This window comes from Podarcis pityusensis (assembly GCF_964106645.2).
Source record: "Podarcis pityusensis genome assembly, chromosome: 5".
NCBI classification, from domain to species: Eukaryota; Metazoa; Chordata; class Lepidosauria; order Squamata; family Lacertidae; genus Podarcis; species Podarcis pityusensis.
The window spans coordinates 96,441,512-96,465,959 of NC_138032.1; the positions used below are offsets into that span (position 1 = coordinate 96,441,512).

At 41.8% G+C, this 24,448-nt stretch overlaps 1 protein-coding gene and 1 long non-coding RNA gene across 2 annotated transcripts; both read left to right on the forward strand.

The window, feature by feature from the left end:
* The first annotated feature begins 1,320 nt into the window (after positions 1–1,320).
* LOC308477310 lies at positions 1,321–3,656 on the forward strand. Its single transcript, XR_013986473.1, has 2 exons — positions 1,321–2,108; positions 2,176–3,656. It is a non-coding gene; the product is annotated as an uncharacterized lncRNA (long non-coding RNA).
* Positions 3,657–5,223: 1,567 nt separating this feature from the next.
* SAMM50 (SAMM50 sorting and assembly machinery component) lies at positions 5,224–24,448 on the forward strand. The gene is made up of 15 exons (XM_081005602.1): positions 5,224–5,393; positions 8,172–8,282; positions 9,555–9,656; positions 10,426–10,513; positions 12,141–12,247; positions 13,346–13,476; positions 15,484–15,571; positions 16,310–16,438; positions 17,585–17,656; positions 17,902–17,988; positions 19,390–19,460; positions 19,846–19,913; positions 20,871–21,017; positions 21,208–21,349; positions 24,255–24,448. Exons 1-15 carry the CDS (start codon positions 5,373–5,375, stop codon positions 24,298–24,300), a joined length of 1,410 nt encoding a protein of 469 aa, XP_080861728.1. The 5' UTR covers positions 5,224–5,372; the 3' UTR covers positions 24,301–24,448.

A 24,448-nucleotide genomic window follows, 5' to 3' on the forward strand; every position in this document is an offset into this window, starting at 1 on the left:
AAATAAAGAGACAAAAATGTTTTTGATGTCTGCTGTTTATAATAGCAAACTGAATTTAAGATAATTGTGGTTGGAAGGAGGGAGCTCAAGGAATATATTGTATTGTAAAAGCAGCGGCTTCCAATTTTTTTTTTTTGGCCAGTGCCCTCTTGGTTCCATAAACTCACCCATGGTGCCGCTTACCTTACGCTATAAAAAGCATTATTCAGAACAGTGATAAATTCAAAACAGTAACAGTTAATTGTACATTTATTCAAAATCCAGTTATCACTATTTAGTTTAACTAATTCAACAAAATTATTGAACCTGATCCAATGATACCAACTTTTCAAAGGCTATTAGTTATTTACATCACCAGAATCCCTCCTGCTGCCCCCCCCACATAACCCCCCCCCCCGCCGCCCACTTTGGGAACCACTGCTTTAAAGTTTTAAAGTCTTTTAACGAGGTTGTATATTTAAGCTATGTAATTACAAAAATTGAAGCCTGTATTTCTGCTTGTACCATTGTACTGAAGAGCCATTGAAGCCTCTATGAGGCTTCAGAAAATATTTAAAGATTGGTCCCTGCTGTCGCTGGCAAGACATCCTTCTACCTCTCCATTCACTGAAATCCATAATCTTAAATGAATCTTAAATGAATAATCTTAAATGATTTCTACCTCCTGTTCTTATAAATTATATATTTTGAAAATGAATAGAAAGCTTAAAATTCAATATTCCAAGGTTTGTATTTCTTCTATGGAGTGGCAATATTTTTGAGATTTATATTCTGCCACATTATTCCACAAGACAAGGACATTTTTTACATGGGAAGTATCTCTTGTAGCCTTTGTGCTCCATCTGCGGTGGTTGGAAAAGAATGTGTCTGGCAGGGATAAAGATGGAGATGTTGGGTACAAAGTATGTATGTACACACCTTAAGGGATTACAGCTGTACTGCAACAGCTATCTCAAGCAGAGCCCTTGGGTCCAGAGTTCTTTTTCTCAACTTATCTAAAAGCTAAATGTTTTTATAGTTACAATGTAAATTCAGTGAGGCTATGGAAAATGTCGTTTGGTTTTCAAAAAAGTTTTTTCAGTCTGTTTGGTTGGCAACATTAAACTACAATACTTGCTACTTATGTTATATTCTTTTCAATATGAAGAACAATTGATAATAATACAGTACAGTACTAGTATTTGTTGATCACTTGGTAATGAAAGAGAAATGTCCCAAAGCAACTTAAAATAAAATACAAACAAAATCAATCAAAAGTCAAATTAAGAATGATGTACAATACACAACATCTAAAATAATAATTCAATATCATAAGACAACCTCCTATCCTCCAAAAAGACGAACACAGCAGTAGAGGCTAGCGCAATCACCAAAGGCCTAGGTAAACAAAAAGGCCTTGCGGGTAGAAACTTAGAATTATAGCACCAGGCATGTTTCACTGGGACATACATTCAGCTGCACAGAGTCACTCCTGAAAAAACCTGTTCTCGTCTATTTCTTCTGCATTTTTCTCAGATGAGGCACATAGAGAAGCAATTCTGATTAATATTGCTGGACCGGTTTGTTTTAGCAGAGGCTTGGGATTCCTGAACTATGTGAGGTTTTGTAAGTCAAAACCACCCTTTTAAATTGATCCTAGAAACTAATTGGTAGCCAGTGCAAGCAGGCCAGAATCAGTGTAATAAGCTCAGATCTTCTGGTCTCTGTAATCAAACTGCTGATTTCTACACTAGCTGTAGTTTCCAAACAGTCTTCAAAGGAAGGCCCCATGTATAACATTGCGGTAATCTAATCTACAAACGATAAGAATATAGGCCACTAAATCTAGATTATACCTGTGCAAATACGGTCAAAGCTAGGCCACAAACTCAAGCCGGCAGAAGGTTTCCATGCAACCATGTACACTTATGCTTCTAGCAACAGCAGTGGATCCAGGAATTAAAGAATGGCATGGTTGGGAGGGCTCCCAGTGGTCATCTAGTCCACCCCCCCCCCACGATGCAGGAATCTCAACCAGCTCGTACAGGACAAATGGCCATCCAACCTCTGCTTAAAAACCTCTACAGATGTCTCTATCTCCATGCTATATACCTGCTCCTTTAGTGGTAGTGTGATCCCTTCCAGAACAGGTTGGACACCCATGCAGTCTAGAAAATTGCCCCCAAACTGCCTCAGTCAGTCTTTCCCGGATGGAGCTTCAGTTTATTGCTTCTCATCCACTCTTCTACCAAGGCGAGGCACTGATCCAGTACATCCCCTGCCAGACTTAGAGATGTCAAGGAGGTAGAGAGCATCAACATACTGATGAGAGCACATGCCAAACCTCCAGTGACCCGATGTGTCCGTCTCTCCACCGTCTTTCTTTCCCTCTTCCCTCCTGTATTTATTTAGGGAGTAAACCTGTGGGCAGGATTTTGCTTTTTCTTCTACAAGTATATTCTGAATAGAGCCAGCTTTTCATGCACTTATGAAATGCAATTTACTATTCAGCTTGATTTGCTTTTGTTTTGAAAATTTAGTGTTTGGATTCTAAATACAGTGGTACCTCAGGTTAAGTACTTAATTCGTTCCGAAGGTCCGTACTTAACGTGAAACTGTTCTTAATCTGAAGCACCATTTTAGCTAATGGGGCCTCCCACTGCTGCTGTGCCGCCGGAGCACGATTTCTGTTCTGATTCTGAAGCAAAGTTCTTAACCTGAAGCACTATTTCTGGGTTAGCAGAGTCTGTAACCTGAAGCGTATGTAACCTGAAGCATATGTAACCTGAGGTACCACTGTACTGCCCACCCCCAACTGCACGCATGGCCGGCTGCTATACATGTTGATGTGGAAATAAATCCCCATGAGTTGCATGCACTTAATCATTCATACATTTTATTTAGTAGAGAACAAATGAGGTGTTTTATAACATGGAGATAAGTTGCCTTAAAAAACTATTAATGTTTTTACATATTAAGGTATGGGCTCATACCTGTCTTACATAGGTGAACAGGAACCTATGAGGAGACTCTCAGATGAAGGATATAATGCACCCAAACTTAGAAAGCACATGCTTAAATTGAACCAAACTTTGGCCAAATAGAATCTAAAAGAGTGGCCTAAAATGTGTGCATTTTCAAGCTACACATTTTCAAATGTCTGTATTTTTGCTTTGGGCAAGATAAAGTGACGTAACACATTTAATAAATAAAAGTAACAACAACAATGTACCAGTAGGTGGGACTGAAGAAAATCTTGGCTCTACACCAGGAGTCTGGAGTGTTTAGAATCTGCTACAAAACTACTATTGCCACAATGCTTTGCCTGAAAGTTTTGGGTGGGGCAGTGAGTCATCTCAGTGGCTGGTATCTGACTACAGCATGGGTGTAAGTTTGGGAGCCTTTTGCCTTCTCCCAAGGGCCCAATCACAGGAGGGTAGGAAATGTTGGGGTACACTATCACAGTCCTTCACATAACAACTGACGTGACTGACAGCGCCTTCTCGGTGGCTGCGCCAAGACTTTGGAACTTTGTTGGCAGTCGCCCAGAGACAATTTATTCCAACAGGCTGTTTGTGAACTGACTACTTTTAATTAAAGGTCTGATGCTGTGCTGTTTTTAATTGTAATTATCTGCATGTTTTCATTGGATTACAAAATAAAATGTTTTAATTCTATTCATGTTCCATTGCTTTTTTTAAACGATTGTCCCATCTTTCAACTGTTATTATTTCACCTGCAAGCTGCCTTGACTCCATATCAGGGAAAACAGCGGCATATGTATGTATAAATGAATAAATAAATAAATAAATAAGGAATTTCTGCTTGTAAGTTCAAATTGCAAAGTCCAGCATACAATTCTCTTGCCATAGAGGTGGCCAGGGGATGAAGTGACCGATGGATAAACGTTAATAGCAACGTTATCAGAGAAACATGGAGCTTCCTGGTACTTTTAGAACCCCAATTTCATTTTTGCCTTCGGTAGAAGTGAAATCTGTCTGTGGAAGGTAGAAACACAGTGTTTTTAGTTTAGGCAGCAGAAATAAGATAGAGGCACATTTAAAAAGTGCTTGCTCTTTCTAATTTTGTGTTTTTGGGAAAGGATGGGCTTCCTTTTTTATTTCAAGCAGTAAGGATGCAATGGAGAATTGCAACAAGCAATGCAGAGGAAGGTGGCGAGTAAGCCAGATCTTTTCTTCTACTCCTGTGGCAACAGAGTCACAACATATGCAGGAAGGATTGGGACTCTGAACCATAGGGCGTGTGCAGAGGGTGCCATTCTCACGGCAGGAGGTGCAATCCCTACCATCGCAGGCAGCACCAGAAGACAGATCGACACGTGTTTTTGAATCGTGCTGTTGGATGCGAAACGCGAGCGATGGATTGGGACCGCAAAGTGAAATTTTAAGTAGATTGGCCTTTGCCTGCTGCAAACCTGCTGCGGCATGTCTGTCTTTTGCGCTGAGGGTTTGGGGCTTGGGATCCAAAAGACTCTCAGTCCATAGCTGTCAACTTTCCCCTTTTTTTAAAAAAGGGAAATTCCCTTATTCCGAATAGGATTCCTCGCAAGAAAAGGGAAAAGTTGACAGCTATGTCTCAGCCACTCACCGCTAACCTGCAAGATGGCTCTGTGGTCTCATGGGGCACGACGTTCACAATCCTGTAAAGGCATTTAGGGTGGCAATTATAAAAGCGCTATTTTAAAAACCTCTCTTTTTAAATTGGAGCAGGCGCGCAGCCGCTTCTTCCGGCGACGCCAATCCGCCCAATTTCCACGGTCAGCTCCCGCTGCCTACCTAACCCGGGGGGGGGGGGGCGCAGACGTAGGGTTCAGACGTGAACCCGAGTGCCCGAGAGATGGGGGCAGCGGAGGCGAAGCGCCCTTCGGCTCCCCGCGCATCTGCAGAAGCGAAGCAGGGTCCGCTCGCGTCCCGTATCTGACGCGTGTTGGGATTCCTGCATGGCAGCGGGGTTGGTCTAGATGACCCTCGGGGGTCCCTGCCCACTCTTACAACTCCTGTGCGCCTAGGATTCTGCATGGGGATCCGTTGCCCCGCTGCGGACCCTGCTGCCTCCTCTTGCCCCTAGCTAGTGCCCTCATATATCCCGGAAGCTGGCGGCTATTCATGTCTCTTCACTCCCCACGTTTCTTTTATCTACGGTCTCGGCGCCCTTCCTTTCCGCGCGCTCCTCCTCCAGTCCCCGCCCCCTTCCGCCCCGGCCTGGCCAATCAGACTCGTTCCGCCGCCAACGCGCTTTCCTGTCATGGCCGCCGCCCCGCGCTGCTGCAGCTTCTCCTCCTGAGGGGCCGTCGCGGCGCTTCTTCCCTCGCCCGCCGCTGCCTCGCCGGCTCTCCCGCTCGCTCTGCCGCTCGGCGTCGCTGAGAGGCGGCCATGGGCACCGTCCACGCGCGGGTAAGGAGCGCCCGGCCCCGCGGGCTTGGCGGGCGAGGGCGGCGACCTTGGGCCGCGGAGGAGGGATCGGGGCCGCCGAGGTAGCGGAGACACCCGCCGCCCCGCGCGCCCTCACATGCACGCGCGCACCGGGGCCGCGCCCCTCCGCTAAAACAACGCCCGGCCGCCCTGGACAGCGTTCCTCTGAGCATGTGAAGAATTCCTCCTCCTCCTAGGATTATTGTCATTGGGTTTTTTACGGCCGCCACCTGAAAAGGATATTGTCTCTTTTGAGCATGTGCAGAATCCCCACCCCCTTTTTTAGGGCTGTCCTTAAAAACAATACCGAACATTCCGAGCAGCGTTCCTCTGAGCATGTGAAGAATTCCTCCTCCTCCTAGGATTATTGTCATTGGGTTTTTTTACGGCCGCCACCTGAAAAGGATACTGTCTATTCTGATCTGCGTTCTTCTGAGCATGTGCAGAATCCCCACCCCCTTTTTAGGGCTCTCCTTAAAAACAATACCGAACATTCCGAGCAGCGTTTTTCTGAGCATGTGCAGAGTGTGACCTTGAGAATGTGCAAAGGCGCCCGTGAAGGGGGTGCGCGCCTGCCTGCCTGCCTGCCTGCTTGCATGAAGGCTGCTTTGGGTGCGCTGTGGAATCCGGTGCCTCCACTCCAGGCTTCCTTCCTTCCTTGGGTAGTAGTGGACTTTGCACATGCTCTGGTGCCTCAAGCCTTTGGAACAAGGAAGGAGGAGGGAGCGGAGGGGTTTCGGCCAGCTAACCTGGACTGGCTTGCATGGAGCCTGGGAGGCTCCTGCTTCCCCTAAGGAGCCTTAATCAATAATTCTCCAAAGTGGTGCTGCCTGTGATGGCCTCTCTGGTGGGACTGCAGTGCTTTCCTTGGCAGCACAGTATTTACACACCTGTTGTGAATGTAAAGTCTTCATGACACACCCACGTGCATCACACTGACTTGGAGGTGGCACCTACACTTAAACATCAGGAAGATGTTTCTCACAGCAAGAGCTATTCCAACTCCCTCAGAAGGCAGTGATCTTGCTTTTTTTGGGGTTTTTTAAAGCAAAGGTTGGACGACCCATCTGTCAGGGATGCTGTAGTTTTGATTCCTGTATTGCACAGGGTTGGACTAGAGGACCCTCGGGGTCCCTTCCAACTCTACAATTCTATGATTTCTAGTACCTGCGAGAATCCTACAGTAGCATAAGTATACAAATTAAGCATAAAGTGAACTGCAAAAATGTAGACAGAGCAATAACAAAACAGCTACAACTGAACAGGTAATTCGAGGTCTTAGAAAAATATAACACATTGTTTTTTTAAAAAATATGTTTTGTTATTTTATGCATAGAAACATGCAAAAAACCCAAAAACTTAAAACATAAATAAATTTCTGACCATAACTTAAAATGTAAATAAAACTCCGTTCCAGAGGCTAATAGACACAGCAAAACCCCCACAATTGCTCTATAACGTACAGTAGAAAGATGGCAAATGTTGCTATTCTTAATGTTGCTACAGGAAAAACAGCTGTGTTCCACAAAGTAGCATACTGAGATGGCAGCATTACATCATTCATTTTCTTATTCATGTGCATTACAAAATGAAACCATTCTGATCTTAAACTATCCCTTTTTTTAGTTATCCTGGCCAATGTTGTTGCCAACTTTTCAACTATATTCCAAAAAATTTTATATCAATTTTTATATTATTTTATATCAATATTGTTTCATAGTGTCTTCAAAGTCCTTCAAAAAATTGGCAATCCCATCCCTGCATATTAGAGAATCAAAATGATACATAAACCCAAATGACAATGTGTATTTAACTTACTCCCCCACCACACATTGGATTACAAAATCTGAAGCTTCTCTGTTGCAGCATTAATAGTGTACCTTTATTCCAAAGCAGCTGTCTGAAAAGAATAGAGGTGGGTGAAGTTTTACAGGGCTATTCAAAGTATACATTTAAAGCTCACGTTCAAAAGTACCTTAAGTATAGGGTGACAGTTTCCAGTGGTCTCATATTGAAATGAATTTAGGATTTTGGAAATTAACGTTTTATGCAGCTTGTGTCAGCTAGTCAAAGAGGGACAACACAGCCAGCACCATAGGTGTCTATAATGGAATGAGAGCCACATCCCAAACATAAATGACCAATGCAGGTTACGTCTAAAAATATATACCTGCTTAAAATCTTAGTGAACGATCTTTCTTTATTAAATAACCCTTCTGAGTTCTGTGAGATGCTCATTCTCCAAATAGCACTTATACTGACCAAGTGCATTGTAAAATAAAAAAGGCAAACTGAAAAATGTAATACTGTGTAAGGCAATTAGAATCATAGCAATGTAAAGTTGGAAGATACCCCAAGGGTTATCTAGGAATATGCAGGAATATACAGCTGGCCTGGATGGGCTCGAACCCACAACCTTAGCTTTATCAGCACTACATTCTCTCCAACTGAGCTGACTGACAGGCTTATCTTATGCAGTATACATTATGAGTGATATCCACTATTGAAACAACTGGATTTAAATAACGTAAGCCTGCCACTTTCAGTGAGTCTACTCTGTTTATGACTTAATTGGATACCATTCCTTTACCACTCTTGCATAATGAAACTGCATGGGGAGACACATATATAGATTCTGGGAACACAACTGTACAAGACTGCAGCCTTTTATGGTAAGGTGGATGGAATGGTAAGAATCACTATAAATACTTGAGGATTTGAAAAACTAAATCCAGTTTAACTCAATTTTATCCTGCTCAGAGTTTGGAGCCTCTTCCAATGAGTGGACCTGATTTTGGTGCTATAGGGGAAGAAGCTGAACTGGTTGAAGTTGAGCCAGAAACCAAACAGGAAATACTGGAAAATAAAGATGTGAGTATTGGGATACCCCATTGTCTTTCTGTTTAACAGTGCACAGTCATTGTAACACAGTCATAATTTTGGTAGGAGCAGAATTCTTACCATTTAGCAATGAGTAATTCTCTTCAGGTATTAGTAAACAATTGTGTAAAGAAAATTCTTGGAGAATAGGTGATGTACCTGCAAACTAGAGATGGGCAAATGTCCCCATCTTATTCTGCTCTGGTCAGACCTCACCTGGAGTACTGTGTCCAGTTCTGGGCACCACAGTTCAAGAAGGACACTGACAAACTGGAACGTGTCCAGAGGAGGGCGACCAAAATGGTCAAAGGCCTGGAAACGATGCCTTATGAGGAACGGCTAAGGGAGCTGGGCATGTTTAGCCTGGAGAAGAGGAGGTTAAGGGGTGATATGATAGCCATGTTCAAATATATCAAAGGATGTCACATAGAGGAGGGAGAAAGGTTGTTTTCTGCTGCTCCAGAGAAGCGGACACGGAGCAATGGATCCAAACTACAAGAAAGAAGATTCCACCTAAACATTAGGAAGAACTTCCTGACAGTAAGAGCTGTTTGACAGTGGAATTTGCTGCCAAGGAGTGTGGTGGAGTCTCCTTCTTTGGAGGTCTTTAAGCAGAGGCTTGACAACCATATGTCAGGAGTGCTCTGATGGTGTTTCCTGCTTGGCAGGGGGTTGGACTCGATGGCCCTTGTGGTCTCTTCCAACTCTATGATTCTATGATTCTATGAAAAGGGGGAAAAAAGAAGACCCAGATAACTACCGAATGGTAGGTTTGACATCAATACCAGGAAAGGTCCTAGAATAAAAAATTCAAGAATTGGTTTGTAAGCACTTAGAAAATGATGCTGTGGTTACTAAGACTCAGTATGGGTTTCTCAAAAATAAGTCATTCCAGACAAATCTCATTTCTTTTTTTGATGGAGTTACAAGCTTGGTGAATAAGGGGAATGCTGTGGACATAGTGTATCTTGATTTCAGTAGGGCTTTTGACAAAGTCCCCTATGATATTCTTGCGAGGAAGCTGGTAAAATGTGGGCTTCATCCACAAAATAATGTAAAAACCTGTTTAATAATGATGCTGTTTTTGCCACTGAAAATTCTTGACTTTGATTCATGATGAGACAATGTTCTGTTCTGTCTTGGAATTGTAATTCAATAATTCATTGGTTATGGCACCATTATGTTTTAGTTGAGTAGAAATTCTAGTTGTCCTTGGAATGTTTCCAGAGCTAACATTTTGATGAGAACCATCTTAATCTTTAGGTTGTGGTTCAACATGTGCATTTTGATGGACTTGGAAGGACTAAGGATGACATTATCATGTATGAAATTGGTGACGTATTCAAGGCTAAAGACCTCATTGATGTAAGTAGTGAAATTAGACTCACTTTCTGAAACCCTCAAAAGCTTGAAAATACTATGAAGTCTAAAAATGTCAGGATCCTTGTTTAATATTACTATTATGTTATTGTTTAGGTCAGGCATAGGCAAACTTGGCCCTCCAGATGTTTTGGGACTACAACTCCTACGATCCCTAGCTAACAGGACCAGTGGTCAGGGATGATGGGAATTGTAGACCCAAAACATCTGGAGGGCTGAGTTTGCCTATGCCTGGTTTAAGTCACTTAGCACAGGGCATCTCTTGACAATTTACAATCTAGGTTAAGAAAAAGGTTAAAAATGACATTCAAAATATAACAACACCTCAGTACACAAAACACCAACACTAGACAGAAAAGCTTAGCAGCAGCTGACATAGGGCCTTGACGCAGCAGGTTTATAGGCTATACAAACTGACATGCCAAAACAATATTGCAAAACATGCTTTAACAGAAGCATAGGTATTCTTTATAAGCAGATATTCCAGTGCATAAATATGGTGCTAAACTGCAGTCTTGCTCTTGCAGACATAAGCCTCATGAATTCCTGTTATTACTTTGTGAGTTTAGTTATTTATACATGTTGGGGTTGGATGCTAAACTGATTTATGTGAGGTCCACTCTGTGTCTTGGAATTCCCGTTTGTGTAATGAAAATGTAGAGCAGTATGTGAGATAATGAATGTATGCATTTGGCAAATAACTGTTGAACATTTAGTCATTAAGGTGCAAAGCTAAACCTTAAATATTTTGAAGGTTATGAGGAAGTCCCATGAAGCTCGTGAAAAGCTCCTCCGTCTAGGAATTTTTAGACAGGTGGATGTTCTAATTGATACGTGTCAAGGTAATTATCAGTGTGTGTGATTTGTTTTTCCTTGAATTTTAATATAGCTTTATAGTAGTTTAATATGTGTAATACTTAAATACTTTGAAGGAGGTTAAAATAAGTAACTCTTGCAGGAGAACCATTGAAATAAATGGGAGTTAAGTTACCTAAATCCGTTGATTCCAGTAGGTCTACTCTGAGTATAACTAAAATTGGCTATCCCTCCTTTGATAGGACAGACTATTTTATACATCAGTAGTTCTAGGGTGGCATAAATGAATGGAATGCTTAGTTTCAATATATAGATATCAGGCAGCAAAGTATCTATCAGGGTGACAGGCTGTATTTGTTTTCATTGAGTTCTATAACTGTTTGTGTAGTGCTGGCCTTGGCACTTAGCTTGCCCCCAATTAAAACATGGTGCTGGTTTGCTGCCATCTAGACCAGCCTTCCCCAGATTGGTGTCCACCAGAGGGTTTGCACTGCAACTTTCATCAGCACCAGCTACTATGGCACATAATCAGGAATAATGGGAGTTGTAGTCCAAAACCTTCACAGGATAAATGGATAGTGAAGGTTGATACAGACTTTCCCTTATTAATCAGCTGAAATTGTGAGGGTAGAAGACCCAGTACTAGAAAGAAGTACCAGGACTGGATCGGGACAGCCTGTCCATGCATTGGTAACCTCACAGTTGGATTACTCCAGTGCACTCTGTGTGGGGCTCCCCTTGGGGTTGGTCTGGAGGTGCGTTTGTGGGCAGACGACTGCCAGCATAGAACACCCTGCTTGTAGGATTTGACCTAGCTGCCAAGTCTGCTGCCAGGCTGAGTTCAAGGTTTTGATACTAACATGTAAGGCCCTATACAGCAGTATCAGGTTTTGTGGGAGGCTGCCTTATCCCCTACATACTTGGCAGGGCCTTGTGGTCTGTGGGGAAACTTCTCCTGCAAGTTCCAAGATCTTAGAAGCCGCCTCCGCAGTAACTTGGAGCAGGGATTTTAGTGTAGCTGTCCCTGTTCCATGGAATAGCATTCCAGGCACCACTATTTGTACATTATGAAAACAATCAAAGATTCCCCCCCCCCCACAGCTTTCCCAGCTGGATGAATGGGTCCTTGCCATGAGTGTCTGTTCTGTATTGCTTTAGTTTTGTTTTAAATGTATCAGCTAGTTGTTGTTTTTTTAAACTTTTGCTGCTGTTTTTTATTATTATACATCACCTTGGGATGATTGTGTAGAGAGTGATTAATAAATTAATTATGATAATAAAAATAAAGGAAATGTTATAAGAGGCTAGAGGGAAGTATGGTAAGGCACACAGATCTCTGCTCCTGTCCTGATCTGTGAGGTTTGTGCTTAAATCTTCAATTCCACTGTTAAGTGTTCATAGTTTGAACCAAACAGTGTTTAGTATTATAGAAAGTCAAATGCATGGGATGAATCTATTTGGGGTACAGTATTCGCTTCTGTGAAGGCATTTTTCTGAGTGTATTAAACTGTGAGAACTTAATTTAGGTATTACATATGTTATTTAAAGTATTTTAAGAAGCTATTTAAGAAACACTGTATTTTAATAATTAGAAATGTCAAACTGGATTAAAAAAATTGTTTTCTTTACTAATACGTCTGTCTGTGTATTTAGGAGATGATGCCCTTCCAAATGGTTTAGATGTAACATTTGAAGTAACAGAACTGAGAAGATTAACTGGAAGTTATAATACTATGGTTGGCAATAATGAAGGGAGCATGGTATGACCTGCTTAACAACTTCCTGCAATCTAAGTTGTGGTGATATCATATATGCTAGTTTATCATAAGTGATTTAAATTAATTTTGGTAAAACAGATTTCCCTCTCCAATCATAAATACATTTATTTGGAATGAGAGTTCCATTAAAATAAATGAGATGTGTATGTGTTTATTTTTTTCTGTTTATTCTACAGTTGTCCTAGAAATCTCTGATCTCTTGACTGCTTTTATTGTGTAGAAATATGCTGAGACTGTAAATAATTGCAATATTTTATTCCAAGCTGAAAACACAATTTTTTCAATTGAGTGCTTATTATTATATAATGTCATCTTGTTATGAGATTCAATGAAGGGAGGTTTCAGTTGAAATCAGAAGCTTGTAGTCAGGAAATTTACATGTTTTCAAAAACTGATGCTTCTATAAATTTAGAACATGATTGACAGCTCTGTGTGAAAATTACAAAAAATGCTTTAGGGTTCCAATTTGAGAAACTTGCAATGATTTATGTGTTTTCTCATCTTTCATACATTTGACAGCAATATGGGCATGGGTACTTTACCTATGGTGTATAATATATTTATCTGGGTTTTTTTATGGAGAAGCTTGAGATAATGATAAAAGGGATATTTTAAATACTTGAAAACTGCAAAGTTTCCATGAAGGTTTCAGGAAATATGGGTTAGTAAGTCTAATATTAACTGGGTTTTAAAATTCACACTGTTTAAAATATCACAAATAGCAATGGGCTGTAGTCACAGCTTCTGCAAGGGAGCTTGCAGAAGGTGAGTTCCTCCTCCCTCACCCCAGGCTTCTCACCATTTCAGCTCTGTGGGCTGTGCTTTCTGTGACAGTAGTCATATTTCTCTTCCCATGCCCCCAAATGGCTTCTGGGGGCCAAGATGGCACCTGGAATCTGCTCAATGCCAGAGCCCAGGTGGGGTAGCATAGTGATAAATAACATTTAAAGGGGGGCGCAGAGCAGGTATCCTTTGCCACTGGAAACATTTGTGTGCAGCAAAAAACTACAGAAAACAGTTAAGTGCGCAAGTGTCTTGGCAAAGTTGTACGTGCTTCATTGCTTATTCTGGCTCTTGCAGGTACTTGGACTCAAACTCCCGAATATATTTGGACGTGCCGAGAAGGTGACATTTCAGTTCTCCTATGGCACAAAGGAAACTTCATATGGTCTCTCTTTCTTCAAGCCACAGCCTGGTCACTTCGAAAGAAAGTAAGATACCTTCAGAATGTAGTAAGGTTTCAGTGCTATGTACATCGATTTAGAAAAACCCTAGACCCTTGAAAATGTATTGTAACTGTTGTGCAGTAAAGGACAATAAATTCACCAGTATACACCCCATTTTTTGAAAGATGAGCTACTTCAGGCAGTGACCCCAATACTCAATACGTTCACTCTCATCCGCAGTTGGTCACACTGAGAGTAGTTGGTAGCAGCTTTCACTGTTATGACCGTTAGCAAATATTTTAAGGCATGTGTCAACAGATTGGGCCATACCCAGTGCTTCAACTCTGTGGACTTAGTGTGAACAACAGAGCTTATTCTTCTGTCTGCTCCACCCACTCACCCCTGTGTACCGTAACTCTGGAGGCTTGGGGGATCTGGACAAATGTTGGGGTATGTGTGTTGTGGCTGGAGAGGAAACAGAAGTTCCACATTGGATACAACCCAGTGTCTTGCACTTTTAGAATCTATGCTTCCTTAGTTCCAACAAAAGAGTTCTTAAGCAGTTTACATGGTAGAATTTACTCCTAAGTTTTCATTCTCTCCTATGCTTTTCCTTGAATGGGGCATTTCTTGACTGCTGTAGGTCTTACCAGGCAGATGGGCATCAGATGTTGCTGGTTCTCTGGCCTCCCAGCTGCCATTGCTGTTGAAGTCATGCATAAAGTCCTTCTTCTCTGCTACTATCTGCTACTGTTGCCTTGCCAGGCTTTCAGCAGCTGGGAAAACTCCCCTCTGGTGATGTGTTCTTGATCACCAAGCCTCAGTAGAACATGTTAATGCCCAAACTGGGTATGGCTTTTTGGAGTTATTCCCATGGATAGAAAGTCAGTTTCACAACTTTATTATTATCATTATTAAAAATACTGTATCTAGCTTTAGCCCAGGAGATTTTTTTGAGCAAACATTTTGGGTGATGCATTCAACTATATTTTTTACATGTATACATACAGGGCAGTGATTCCTCACACCATGTGTGCAAAGTATTACATTGGAACTAATTCTGCATTAATTAGGTTTTTCCATGTTTTTCCATAGAAACTTTGGAGAAAGTGAGCAAGATATCTTGCTGTTTAGCTTCTATCTCTTGTTTCAGCTAATGCTAAGTCAAATACAGTATCATTCTGTTTTGACATGTTTGCAAGTAAATCTAGTCTGCGCTAACAGCTATATATCTGTCCACTCGCACAAAGTTAATGAAAGGCAGCTCAGTTTGTTTCATCCCTCCCATATGTTCTTAAGCTTTCAACAGTTTTTGTCAAATCCAAAAACAGTAAAATTTCATGATAAAATGGTAAATTGCCTTTTCTCATCAAATAGTTCTGTTCAGAAAGTTAATGTAGATGTCTTGGATTCCAGCACTTTAAGAGACCGCTGCTGTGGAGTGTTAAGCTTGCGCGGCTCTTTGTACAACTATCTGCATTTCACTGTTAACACTGAAAGTAAATTAAGTTGATTAATGATGACATATGAGAATTATCTTCCGTTTTCTGTAGCCAACTTATTAATTGGTTTTTAAGCTATTAAAGGATTTTGTACAGTACTATTGTAAGCAATCCTTCTGTGGTTTAGCTATTTAGATCTAACTTAAGGGCTCCAGTTCTAGCTTGAAGGCATAGCTGGCGCTAGGCTTCTGTCCTGCTAGTGGTGAACCACCATTCTGCTAGTATTTCATCTCTGCCTTCCTGGCTTATTTAGTAAGAGACAGAGAGTGTCTGTGAGGCATATGGTGAAATAGGATTGCTCACCTTACAGCACAGAAGGTTAGTTTGGAGGTCCAGGAACTTGAACCACGAGTGCAATCTTAACATCTTTCCTTTAAGGATTTTACAATGACAAATGTGGCAGAGCCTTGTCCTGCTTGCCAAGTAAAGAGTTCTTTTCATCAGCTATAGGTAAAGTTAAGCAGTGCCATGGGTGTGATCTTATGAAACACTTGTTCTTCAGCTCCTTTGTTTGTTGTAGTAATCCTAGATCTTAATGTTATGTTTCTAGCTTTTCTCTCAATCTGTATAAAGTAACCGGACAATTTCCTTGGAGTTCTCTTCGTGAAACTGATAGAGGAATATCAACAGAATTCAATGTAGGTAAAATAGCGCTACTTGTTTATGGTTGGCTGGGGAGAGAGAAATCCACAAATTTGGTTATCTGCAGTGACAGTGTCTCTCTGTCTGGCAGCTGCCCCTCACTCAAACCAAGTTTTCTCTCTCAAATTTTTTGAAGATTGCAGAGAACTCAGGAGGAGGAAATATTTGTGCTGGGCATGATAAACTTAACCTTTCCTTTCTCATCTTCTTGCTTCATCTTCTGCATTGCTAAAATTGAGGTGGGGGAGCAAAAGGCAATGGAGGCAGCATTTTAAAAATGAAGCAGATGCAGCCACTGATACTTTTCCTGCTCCGTTGTTGCTCCAGTGCTGCCTCCTGGAACTGGCAAATCCTTGCATGGATTTCAAAACCCCAGCATCTCCTTTCTGTGAGAATTCACTTGAATTAGCTGATGCCTGCTGCTTGCCCCGGCTCCAGTCCAGCTGAGAGCCTAGCAACTCTCTTGAAAGGAGCTAGCAGCCCAGCACCTTCCTCACAAAAAGCCAGCTCACCTGGCTAGCACCTGCCCTCAAGAGAGAAGCCAGGTGAACCTGGGAGGAGACCAGCAAAGCAAAGTACCTTAGCAGCAGCTCCTATAGTCTGAGTTGGCTCTTCTAAGACTGGCTGCATTGCCAGTAAACCCAGTGCTCCTGCTCATAAAGATATATGTGAAAGATGCTGAAAATATGTAAATGTTTTCTCATTCATAATTAAAGAAATTGTTTCTTTTACAGTTTCCCATATGGAAGACCAACCACACGCTAAAATGGGAGGGTGTCTGGAGGGAGCTTGGCTGTCTTGCAAGAACAGCATCATTTTCTGTCCGAGAAGAAAGTGGACATTCACTCAAGTCATCTGTATCTGTAAGCTTTTGCTGTTTGGAATATGAATTTTTGAAGTAAGACAAATGCTGACGAATAGTACCACATTAATTAAGCCAAATGCAATAGTGCTGAATTAATGGTTCCTTATGACACCTGTTGTCCATTCTTGCCCAAGAGCAATAGAGATTCGAGTCTATACGGATATGAGGAAAGCTGATTTTTGTACTGAATTATATATATGTATATTTCAGATTACAGCATCTTTATCCATTTATTCATTTATGTATACTTTTATATTTATAATTATCTGCATATATTATTGTTATAAGGTTTCACAACATACCTAATATTTTCAGTTCATTGTTTCCTAACATGAAGATAGACACAACTTTCTTAATAACAGTTGGTTTTTCACATGCAAAGGGAACCTGGCTTTGCTGTCTTGCATAGTTAATAGCTGAATTGGCAATTGTATATTTATTCACGATAAAAGCTGCAAGGTTCAATTGATCTATCAGAATGTTGACTAAAAATATGCCATTGCTAATAGGCAAATAAAGGTAAATAAAGGTAAACAAAGGTAAATAAAGATGGGGAGCATCATTTTAAGGGAGGTATCCCCCTCATTCTCTCACATAGGAGGGAACTGAATATTATAAGAGTTGCCTTTTCTTCCACATATCAATAAGTAAGTACGCCTCTCTCTCTTCACTTGCTGAGACAGAGCTAACGTTGCAGTGGCTGGTAGTATTGCTGTGATCCAGCAAACTGCAGATGGAAGAACAAATATCTCCTTTGCAGTTTCACATGTGTATTGATACTCAGCTGCTTGTGCACAGTTGGATAACTGGCAGTTGTCACAAGGAATGCAGCCACTCAGTGTAAGGAATTGGATCTTGGCCATAGTTTACACATAATGTAGTAGCTTCATGTTGAAGTGCTCAGTGTATGCTTAGTCTACAAAACTACTTAGTAAAATTCAGAATTAAGGATGAACCTTTTATTGCTAGATAATTTTGATTATGCAGTATCATGTTAAGAGTTTAGTAGAATGTTTGCCCAAACGAGTAGTGATGAATAATTTTTTCCTCTATCTCCAATAAGATTGTATGCAATTCAGGAAAAAGGAATGTCATAGTTGACTGTTCCTACCTTATAACATTTCATATGTGTGTTTGTTTATAGCACGCTATGGTAATTGATTCTCGTAACTCTTCAATCTTGCCGAGACGAGGTGCTTTGCTGAAAATAAACCAGGTATTATCAGGTTCTGGAAAACAGCTGTGGGTGGGTGTTTTATATTTGCAATATGTATGCAAAATATGGCACTATTGGGTGAAGTCCTGTACACTTCAGCTCCCTGCATGATTGAGCTAGCCTTCAAATCAATATTTTGTTTCGTATATAGTACCACCAAAATAATAAAACAACAAGTGATTCATGTGGAAATGTGTTTTTGTATTTATATTTCTGTCTTCAAAAGAGTCTGTTTGGTATTTTAGGAGTTGGCTGGCTATACCGGTGGTGATGTGAGTTTTCTGAAAGAGGACTTTGAACTTCAGTTTAACAAGAAGCTCTTGTGGGATTCAGTAAGTACTTGGTGCTATTGGGAGTAAACGATTCATATCATAGTACCTTTTAAAAAAACCCCAAATGAAATAAAGTATCTTTTTAAAGTTACAAAATGTTTTAAGTACAGCATTTAGCAGTTCAGTTGGAATCAGTTCAGCCTGCATATTAGAATATAGAAAATGTGTGCATTTTCCTAACATGGAAAATGCAGGTGTGATAATTGTCACGTAAGTTTTGAAACTTGAGCGAGTTTCAGAAGCAGTTAGTGTTGTGGTGGGGTGGTTTCTTGTTCTAAGAAGCCAGTTTGAATGTGTGTTTGTGTTGGAGTGTGTGTGTGTGTGTGTGTGTGTGTGTGAGAGAGAGAGAGAGAGAGAGGGAGGGAGAATGGCATAACCCTTTGCTCAACATTAGGCAACTCTTGGCTCCTGACCATAATTTGCAGTATATAGGTACAATCTAGAGAAATCCGTCTATTTGTGCCCTTTTGATTTTTTAAAAGTGCAATATAGGAAACTCTAGCCTTTCTTTTAAAAGGCTCCACAATATGAAAGTGGCTCAGGGGTTGGAGCTGGGTTATTTGGAGCCACGCTGTCATTTATACCGCCTCTGGACAGCCTTTCTTGTGAATGTATTGAAACTTATTTTCCACTGGAAATGCTAAGATGAAAAAGGGGCAACATAACAAAAACTATTCTGGAAGTAACTGATGTTGCCTCAGAAAGTACATATTTTTATTTTTTACAAATTCAATAAATGCAAGCCATTTTACTCCTAAAATTTCCTTTTCTTTTCCATCCTGCAGTTGAACCAACTGTGGGTTTATTTCCAAACTTTTAGCTAGCTATTTTTTAACTGTAAGTGGTAAATTGTTCTTTCATGTTGGGGCTGCTAACATGCAGGCAATGACAATGAAGTTCCACACAGGTTCTTTGTTTTATTTAGTCATCTAAATAACACAATAGAATTGCTAAAGGGTCCAAAGTTACAACATAATGGGTTATTAGTGTGATTAATCTAGTTACTACTAGGGTTTCATTCTTAATGAACAATACCACAAACAGGCCTCATACCTGCATTCGAGGATCCACATCTCCAACATTTATCTGCACATCTGTCATTTACAGTGGTACCTCTGGTTGCGAACGGGATCTGTTCCGGAGGCCCGTTCGCAACATGAAAAGAGCGCAAGCTACAGCTGCCTGTCTGCGCACGCATGGGTTGCGATTTGCCGCTTCTGTGCATGTGCGTGACGTCATTTTGCGCTTCTGCACATGTGCAAGTGGCGAAACCCGGAAGTAACCCTTTCCAGTACTTCCGGGTTGCCGCGGGACGTAACCTGAAAGAACGTTACATGAAGCGGACGTAACATGAGGTATGACTGTATTTTACTCAATCTATGACTGCCTGTCTCTTTAAAGGTTTTATCAACTTCTCTTTGGGGTGGAATGTTGGTTCCTATTGGAGACAAACCATCAAGTATTGCTGATAGGTAAGTAATTCCACTTGCTTTCCTTTGAGTTTGCCTATTGTCTGTCTGGCATAGCATGTAAATAGAAATGATGCATCTCTTGCATCAAGAAATTTATTTTAAGCATTGATTTTAATGGTACTCATTTGCATGGCTTCCAAACCAAGCTACTTGGGAGCTTGCTTTAATGGCAGCATTTCCTGCATCTCAGAAAAGTTTAGCAAAGGATGGCCAAACTAGGTGTGACAGTGGCACCTCTGTATGCTTAGACAGGGATATGCCCTGATCATATTGAAAGGGTGGATGTGGAGGTGAGGAGGTGGTTAAGTACAGTTCCTTCTGCCTGCTGTAACACACCTTGTCGCCTGCCACTTCACATGCAGTAATGGTTCTCTTTTCCTTATAGATTTTATCTTGGCGGACCAACAAGTGTGCGTGGATTCAGTATGTACAGCATTGGACCACAGAGTGAAGGTTTGAGACATTTTTAGTAGGTTGCATCATTGTCAATAATTTTACTAGGACCCAGAAAATGGGCTGAGAATACTTGAGGAGGATGATGATGATGGGTGGTTGGTCTACCTGATTAGACGGTTTGAGCATATTGCACTGATCCTGGCCCGACTGCCAGTTACCGGTAGTTTCCAGGCCCAATTCAGAGTGCTGGTTTTGACCTATGAAACCTTAAGCAGCTCAGGACCGCAATACGTCAAGGGCTGCCCCCTCTCCACTTGAACCCTGCAATCATTACCTGAGGTCCTTCTTCATGTGCCTCCTCTGAGAGATCTGGAGGGTAGCAACATGAGAATGGGCCTTTTCTGCGGTGGCTCGCCATTTGTGGAATGCTCTCCCTAAGGAGGATCACCTGGCACCTTCATTACATGTCTTTAGGTGCCAGGCAAAAACATTCCTCTTCAACCAGACCTATGGCAGAGGTTCCCAAGCTTATCAGACCTACCAACCGCTTTTCAGAAAAAAGTTACTCAGTGTCCCCTGGAAATCTACCTTCTTTAAGTGAACAAACGGAAAGATGCATTGACAAAATTGCGTTCTTTATGTATCTGTATTTCTGCCTATGCCCTACAACATAGTAAAGATGTTGTTGTAATTAGGCAGGCAAGCTTCCCAGGCCTGGGTGAAGCCGAAAAGGGGTCACCCAAGCCCTGGAAACCCCCACGCCTCCAGCTTGACCCCCAGGTACAGGTGAGGCATTGTAGCCATCCCACAATATTGTTCTGAAAGTTGTTCTGTGATCCATTGCCAGCAGGTGGGACCTTCAATAAAGTTTTACAGTGTGTAGTGCTTCTATGGACAATTATGGCAAAAAAGTTGATTTAGCCTAAAGTGACGGAGGATACCTCTTTCTTATACTGAATAGTGTTCTTGAGATTGCTGATGTAGCGAATATTTTGTGCTGTGCTACTCTTCTAGGGGATTACCTGGGAGGTGAAGCTTACTGGGCTGGAGGTCTGCATTTGTACACTCCTCTCCCTTTTCGGCCTGGCCGGGGAGGATTCGGAGATCTATTCAGAACACACTTCTTTCTCAACGCTGGCAACCTCTGCAATCTTAATTATGGTAAGAAGCAAATACATTTGAGCCCTCCCCCCCTTTTAAGGCATTTTAACTGTTTCTGCAAAAATTATATTTTTAAAATTCAGTGTTTTAAAATAGTTTACTGCCTTGTACCTGGAACAGAACTTGGGCTACTGGCCATGAAAACATTTGGTTATTGTCTCATTCTCATTGGCTTCCTTTCCATTCCCAGGTGAAGGTCCTAAGGCTCATCTTCGTAAACTAGCAGAGTGCATCCGGTGGTCCTATGGTGCTGGAATAGTTCTCAGGCTTGGAAACATTGCTCGATTAGAACTCAATTATTGTATCCCAATGGGAGTACAAAGTGGGGACAGGTATGTTCGGTTATTCTAAATTGCCTTTCCACCTAATATATATGTTAAAAAAATATAAATAAGGTATTTTACAGCTTCAAAACTGTAAAATCCACTCTATGCTCCTCTCTAATCGCGTACCAACATAAAAGAGCTGATAGCATGTCCTCTGTTCAAGGCCCAGTGACTTGTAAAGCTATGAGATGAAAAAAATACTAGAGAGCTAAAAAAACCCCCTAGTGATCCTCTTTTCTCCCCCTCCCTGCCAAGTCATCTAAAACTAGACAGATTTGTTGCTTAATTGCTTCCCTGGAGAGAATGTCACAGGAAAAGCCTTTCTCCTTAAACTTTCTGCAGAAGCAGGATTCAGAGCATGACTTCATCTACCTATCATAAAGAGGGCACACTGGCTGATAAGGGAAAACAATCTGATATAGGGAAATGCAAGGCTTTATAGGTGCATTAGAAACAGCACTTTGAGTCACACTCATACTCATATTAACATCCAGCACAGCTGAGCAACAGTTGGTTTGGTCTTCTTTCTGCACCATCTGTCAACCTAGTTTATGCTAATGATGTTAGGGACAGTCTCATGGAACACACTAGAGTAATTTGATTTTCAAGCGAACCAAGACATGTTCCTTGTTCTCTGAGAAGGGGTGCAGTTAATATATGAGATGTACACCCGTGTGCAAATTAATTGAAACAAACAATGTAGTTTATTGTACAAAACTTACATATACGTACATTAGTAATGGATATGACCTCCGCTATTTTTAAGCAGCATTTGAACAAGGTTTGGCATGGAGTCTACTAGTTTCGAACAGTCACTGTTGATTTTCGGATCCCAGTACCACACTTGAATCAGTGCCTGAATGAGCTTCTCCATAGTCGTACAGTCTACAGCACGGAGGCGACTTTTGCCTATAGCCCACAAATTCTCATTGGGATTTACGTCCGGGGAATTCCCTGGCTAATCAACTACCTGGATTTGCTGTTTTGTCATGAATTTCTTCACCACTTTCGATGTGTGACAGGGGGCTAGGTCATGCTTGCAATATCCCAGTACTGTCAGGATACCTCTTTTCCAGCTCTGGAATAACTCTTTTTCGTAGAACCTCAATATCAGGCATAGGCAACCTCAGCTCTCCAGATGTTTTGGGACTACAATTCCCATCATCCCTGACCACTGGTCCTATTAGCTAAGGACCATGGGAGTTGTAGTCCCAAAACATCTGGAAGGCCGAGGTTGCCTATGCCTGCTCAATATATTGTGGTGAGCGCATCTGTCAGAGTTGCTTCCAGATCCTAGCTCACAGAGGATCACGCTAGCCAGCGATCATTAAATAAAAGTCTTTATTGAGTTACAGTTTCCATTCTCAAGCTGCTGCGTGCAACCCTACGTCTAATGGTTAGATCGGCGAAGCTCCGTCTGAGTCTCCGCCCCTTGTACACCAACTTAATATCCTAGCCCTGCTCCACCTTTTCCGCCTGACTGTTCTTCTCTGGGTCCCTCTGCCCCCCGGGGTCTCTTCCTTCCGGGATTCCTCTGACGCTGACGCTGACCCCCCTGACTCTTCTCCCTCCTTTCGGCGGGCTTTAGGACCTGGCTCCCTTTCCGGGCTGCCTACTGCGCCACCTTCCTGTGCATTTGAACTTGGCGCGCACGCCCAACCTTCCACCTTCCGTCTGACCGTTTCTTCGCTCCCCGATGGAGGTGTGGCCACTCCTGACTCGTGCCCTCCCCCCTGTTGTGAGCTGCCAGCGCTTGATCCCTGGCGCCCTTCCTCTTCCCTGCTCTCTGGCGGTGACGCTGGTCCCGATTTCCAACTGCTCCCCTCTGAGTCCCCTCTGGCTCTATCTTCCTGGGGTGTCCCCCTAGGCTCCCCCCTTGCCCTGGCCACTGGTGCTCCTTTCTGTGAATCTTCTGATTCACTGGAAAGACTCGGAGATCTCGGGTCGTCGTCATCACTCATCTTTTCTTCTGCCTCCTCCCCCTCGCTCTCTGTTTCCTCCCTTGCCCTTGCCTCTGCTCCTGAACCCCTGACAGCATCATTCCTTCTACTTGCTGCAGGCTTCCAACACCATAATGATCCACTGACTTTTCGTGTTTGTTTTGAGTACAGTGGTACCTGGGGTTACATACGCTTCAGGTTACATACGCTTCAGGTTACAGACTCTGTTAACCCAGAAATTGTACCTCAGGTTAAGAACTTTGCTTCAGGATGAGAACAGAAATTGTGCAGTGGCGGCGCGGCAGCAGCAGGAGGCCCCATTTGCTAAAGTGGGGCTTCGGGTTAAGAACAGTTTCAGGTTAAGAACAGACCTCCAGAATGAATTAAGTACGTAACAAGAGGTACCACTGTACAGGATTACGAGTAAGGTAGAAAACATGCTTTGTTTCAATTAATTTGCACAAGGGTGTAACTGATAAAAGCTCTCTTGGCCATTGGTGCCTCCTGGGAATCCGGGAGAATTTCTAGACTGCAAATTTCTTCTCAGAAAGTGCATTTTTATCAAGGATGCACAGTTTCATTGGATTCAGCTTCCAAGTTGAAGCACAGTTTCAGAAACAGAACTACCAATGTGAATTTAGGTGAAAACAAAAAAAAATGCAATCTGGTCTCATCAGCAAATTTTAGTAGGCTCTTATTTAATTGTCAAGCTTAATGGAGAAGAAAACGTCAGCATGCTCATATGCATGTTTGTTCAGAAGCAAATTACACTGTTTTAAGTGGAGCTTACTCCCAGGTAAGTGCACATAGGATCACAGCTGAAATCTATAATCTTTAATTAGTGACATAAAGCCAAGAAGTGAGACAAATATTCTGCTTAAAGGTCAGCAAAATGTAAAGCGTTATCTCACGCTAAAATTGCATTTATTACAGTACATTGCATATCATACTAATTATTTTTGTTTTTCCAGAATATGTGATGGAGTTCAGTTTGGAGCTGGAATAAGATTCTTGTAATGTCACAGTCGTTTCATAATATCACTGGGCCAAAATAAGCTCCTGAGTTCAAGAGTGGCACAAAGATGTCCCAGAGGATTTTACCGAAATATAATTATGTATGAAGGGTTTACTTCAATAAAGAAACTTGCTTTAAAAAGTCCCATAA

Excerpts from the sequence above, each read along its gene's own strand:
- SAMM50 (XM_081005602.1), top strand. The coding sequence starts at position 5,373 with ATGGGCACCGTCCACGCGCGG. Across the intron at positions 16,439-17,584 it reads CACTCAAGTCATCTGTATCT|CACGCTATGGTAATTGATTC; the intron begins GTAAGCTTTTGC and ends GTTTGTTTATAG. Across the intron at positions 21,018-21,207 it reads CCTCTGCAATCTTAATTATG|GTGAAGGTCCTAAGGCTCAT; the intron begins GTAAGAAGCAAA and ends TTCCATTCCCAG.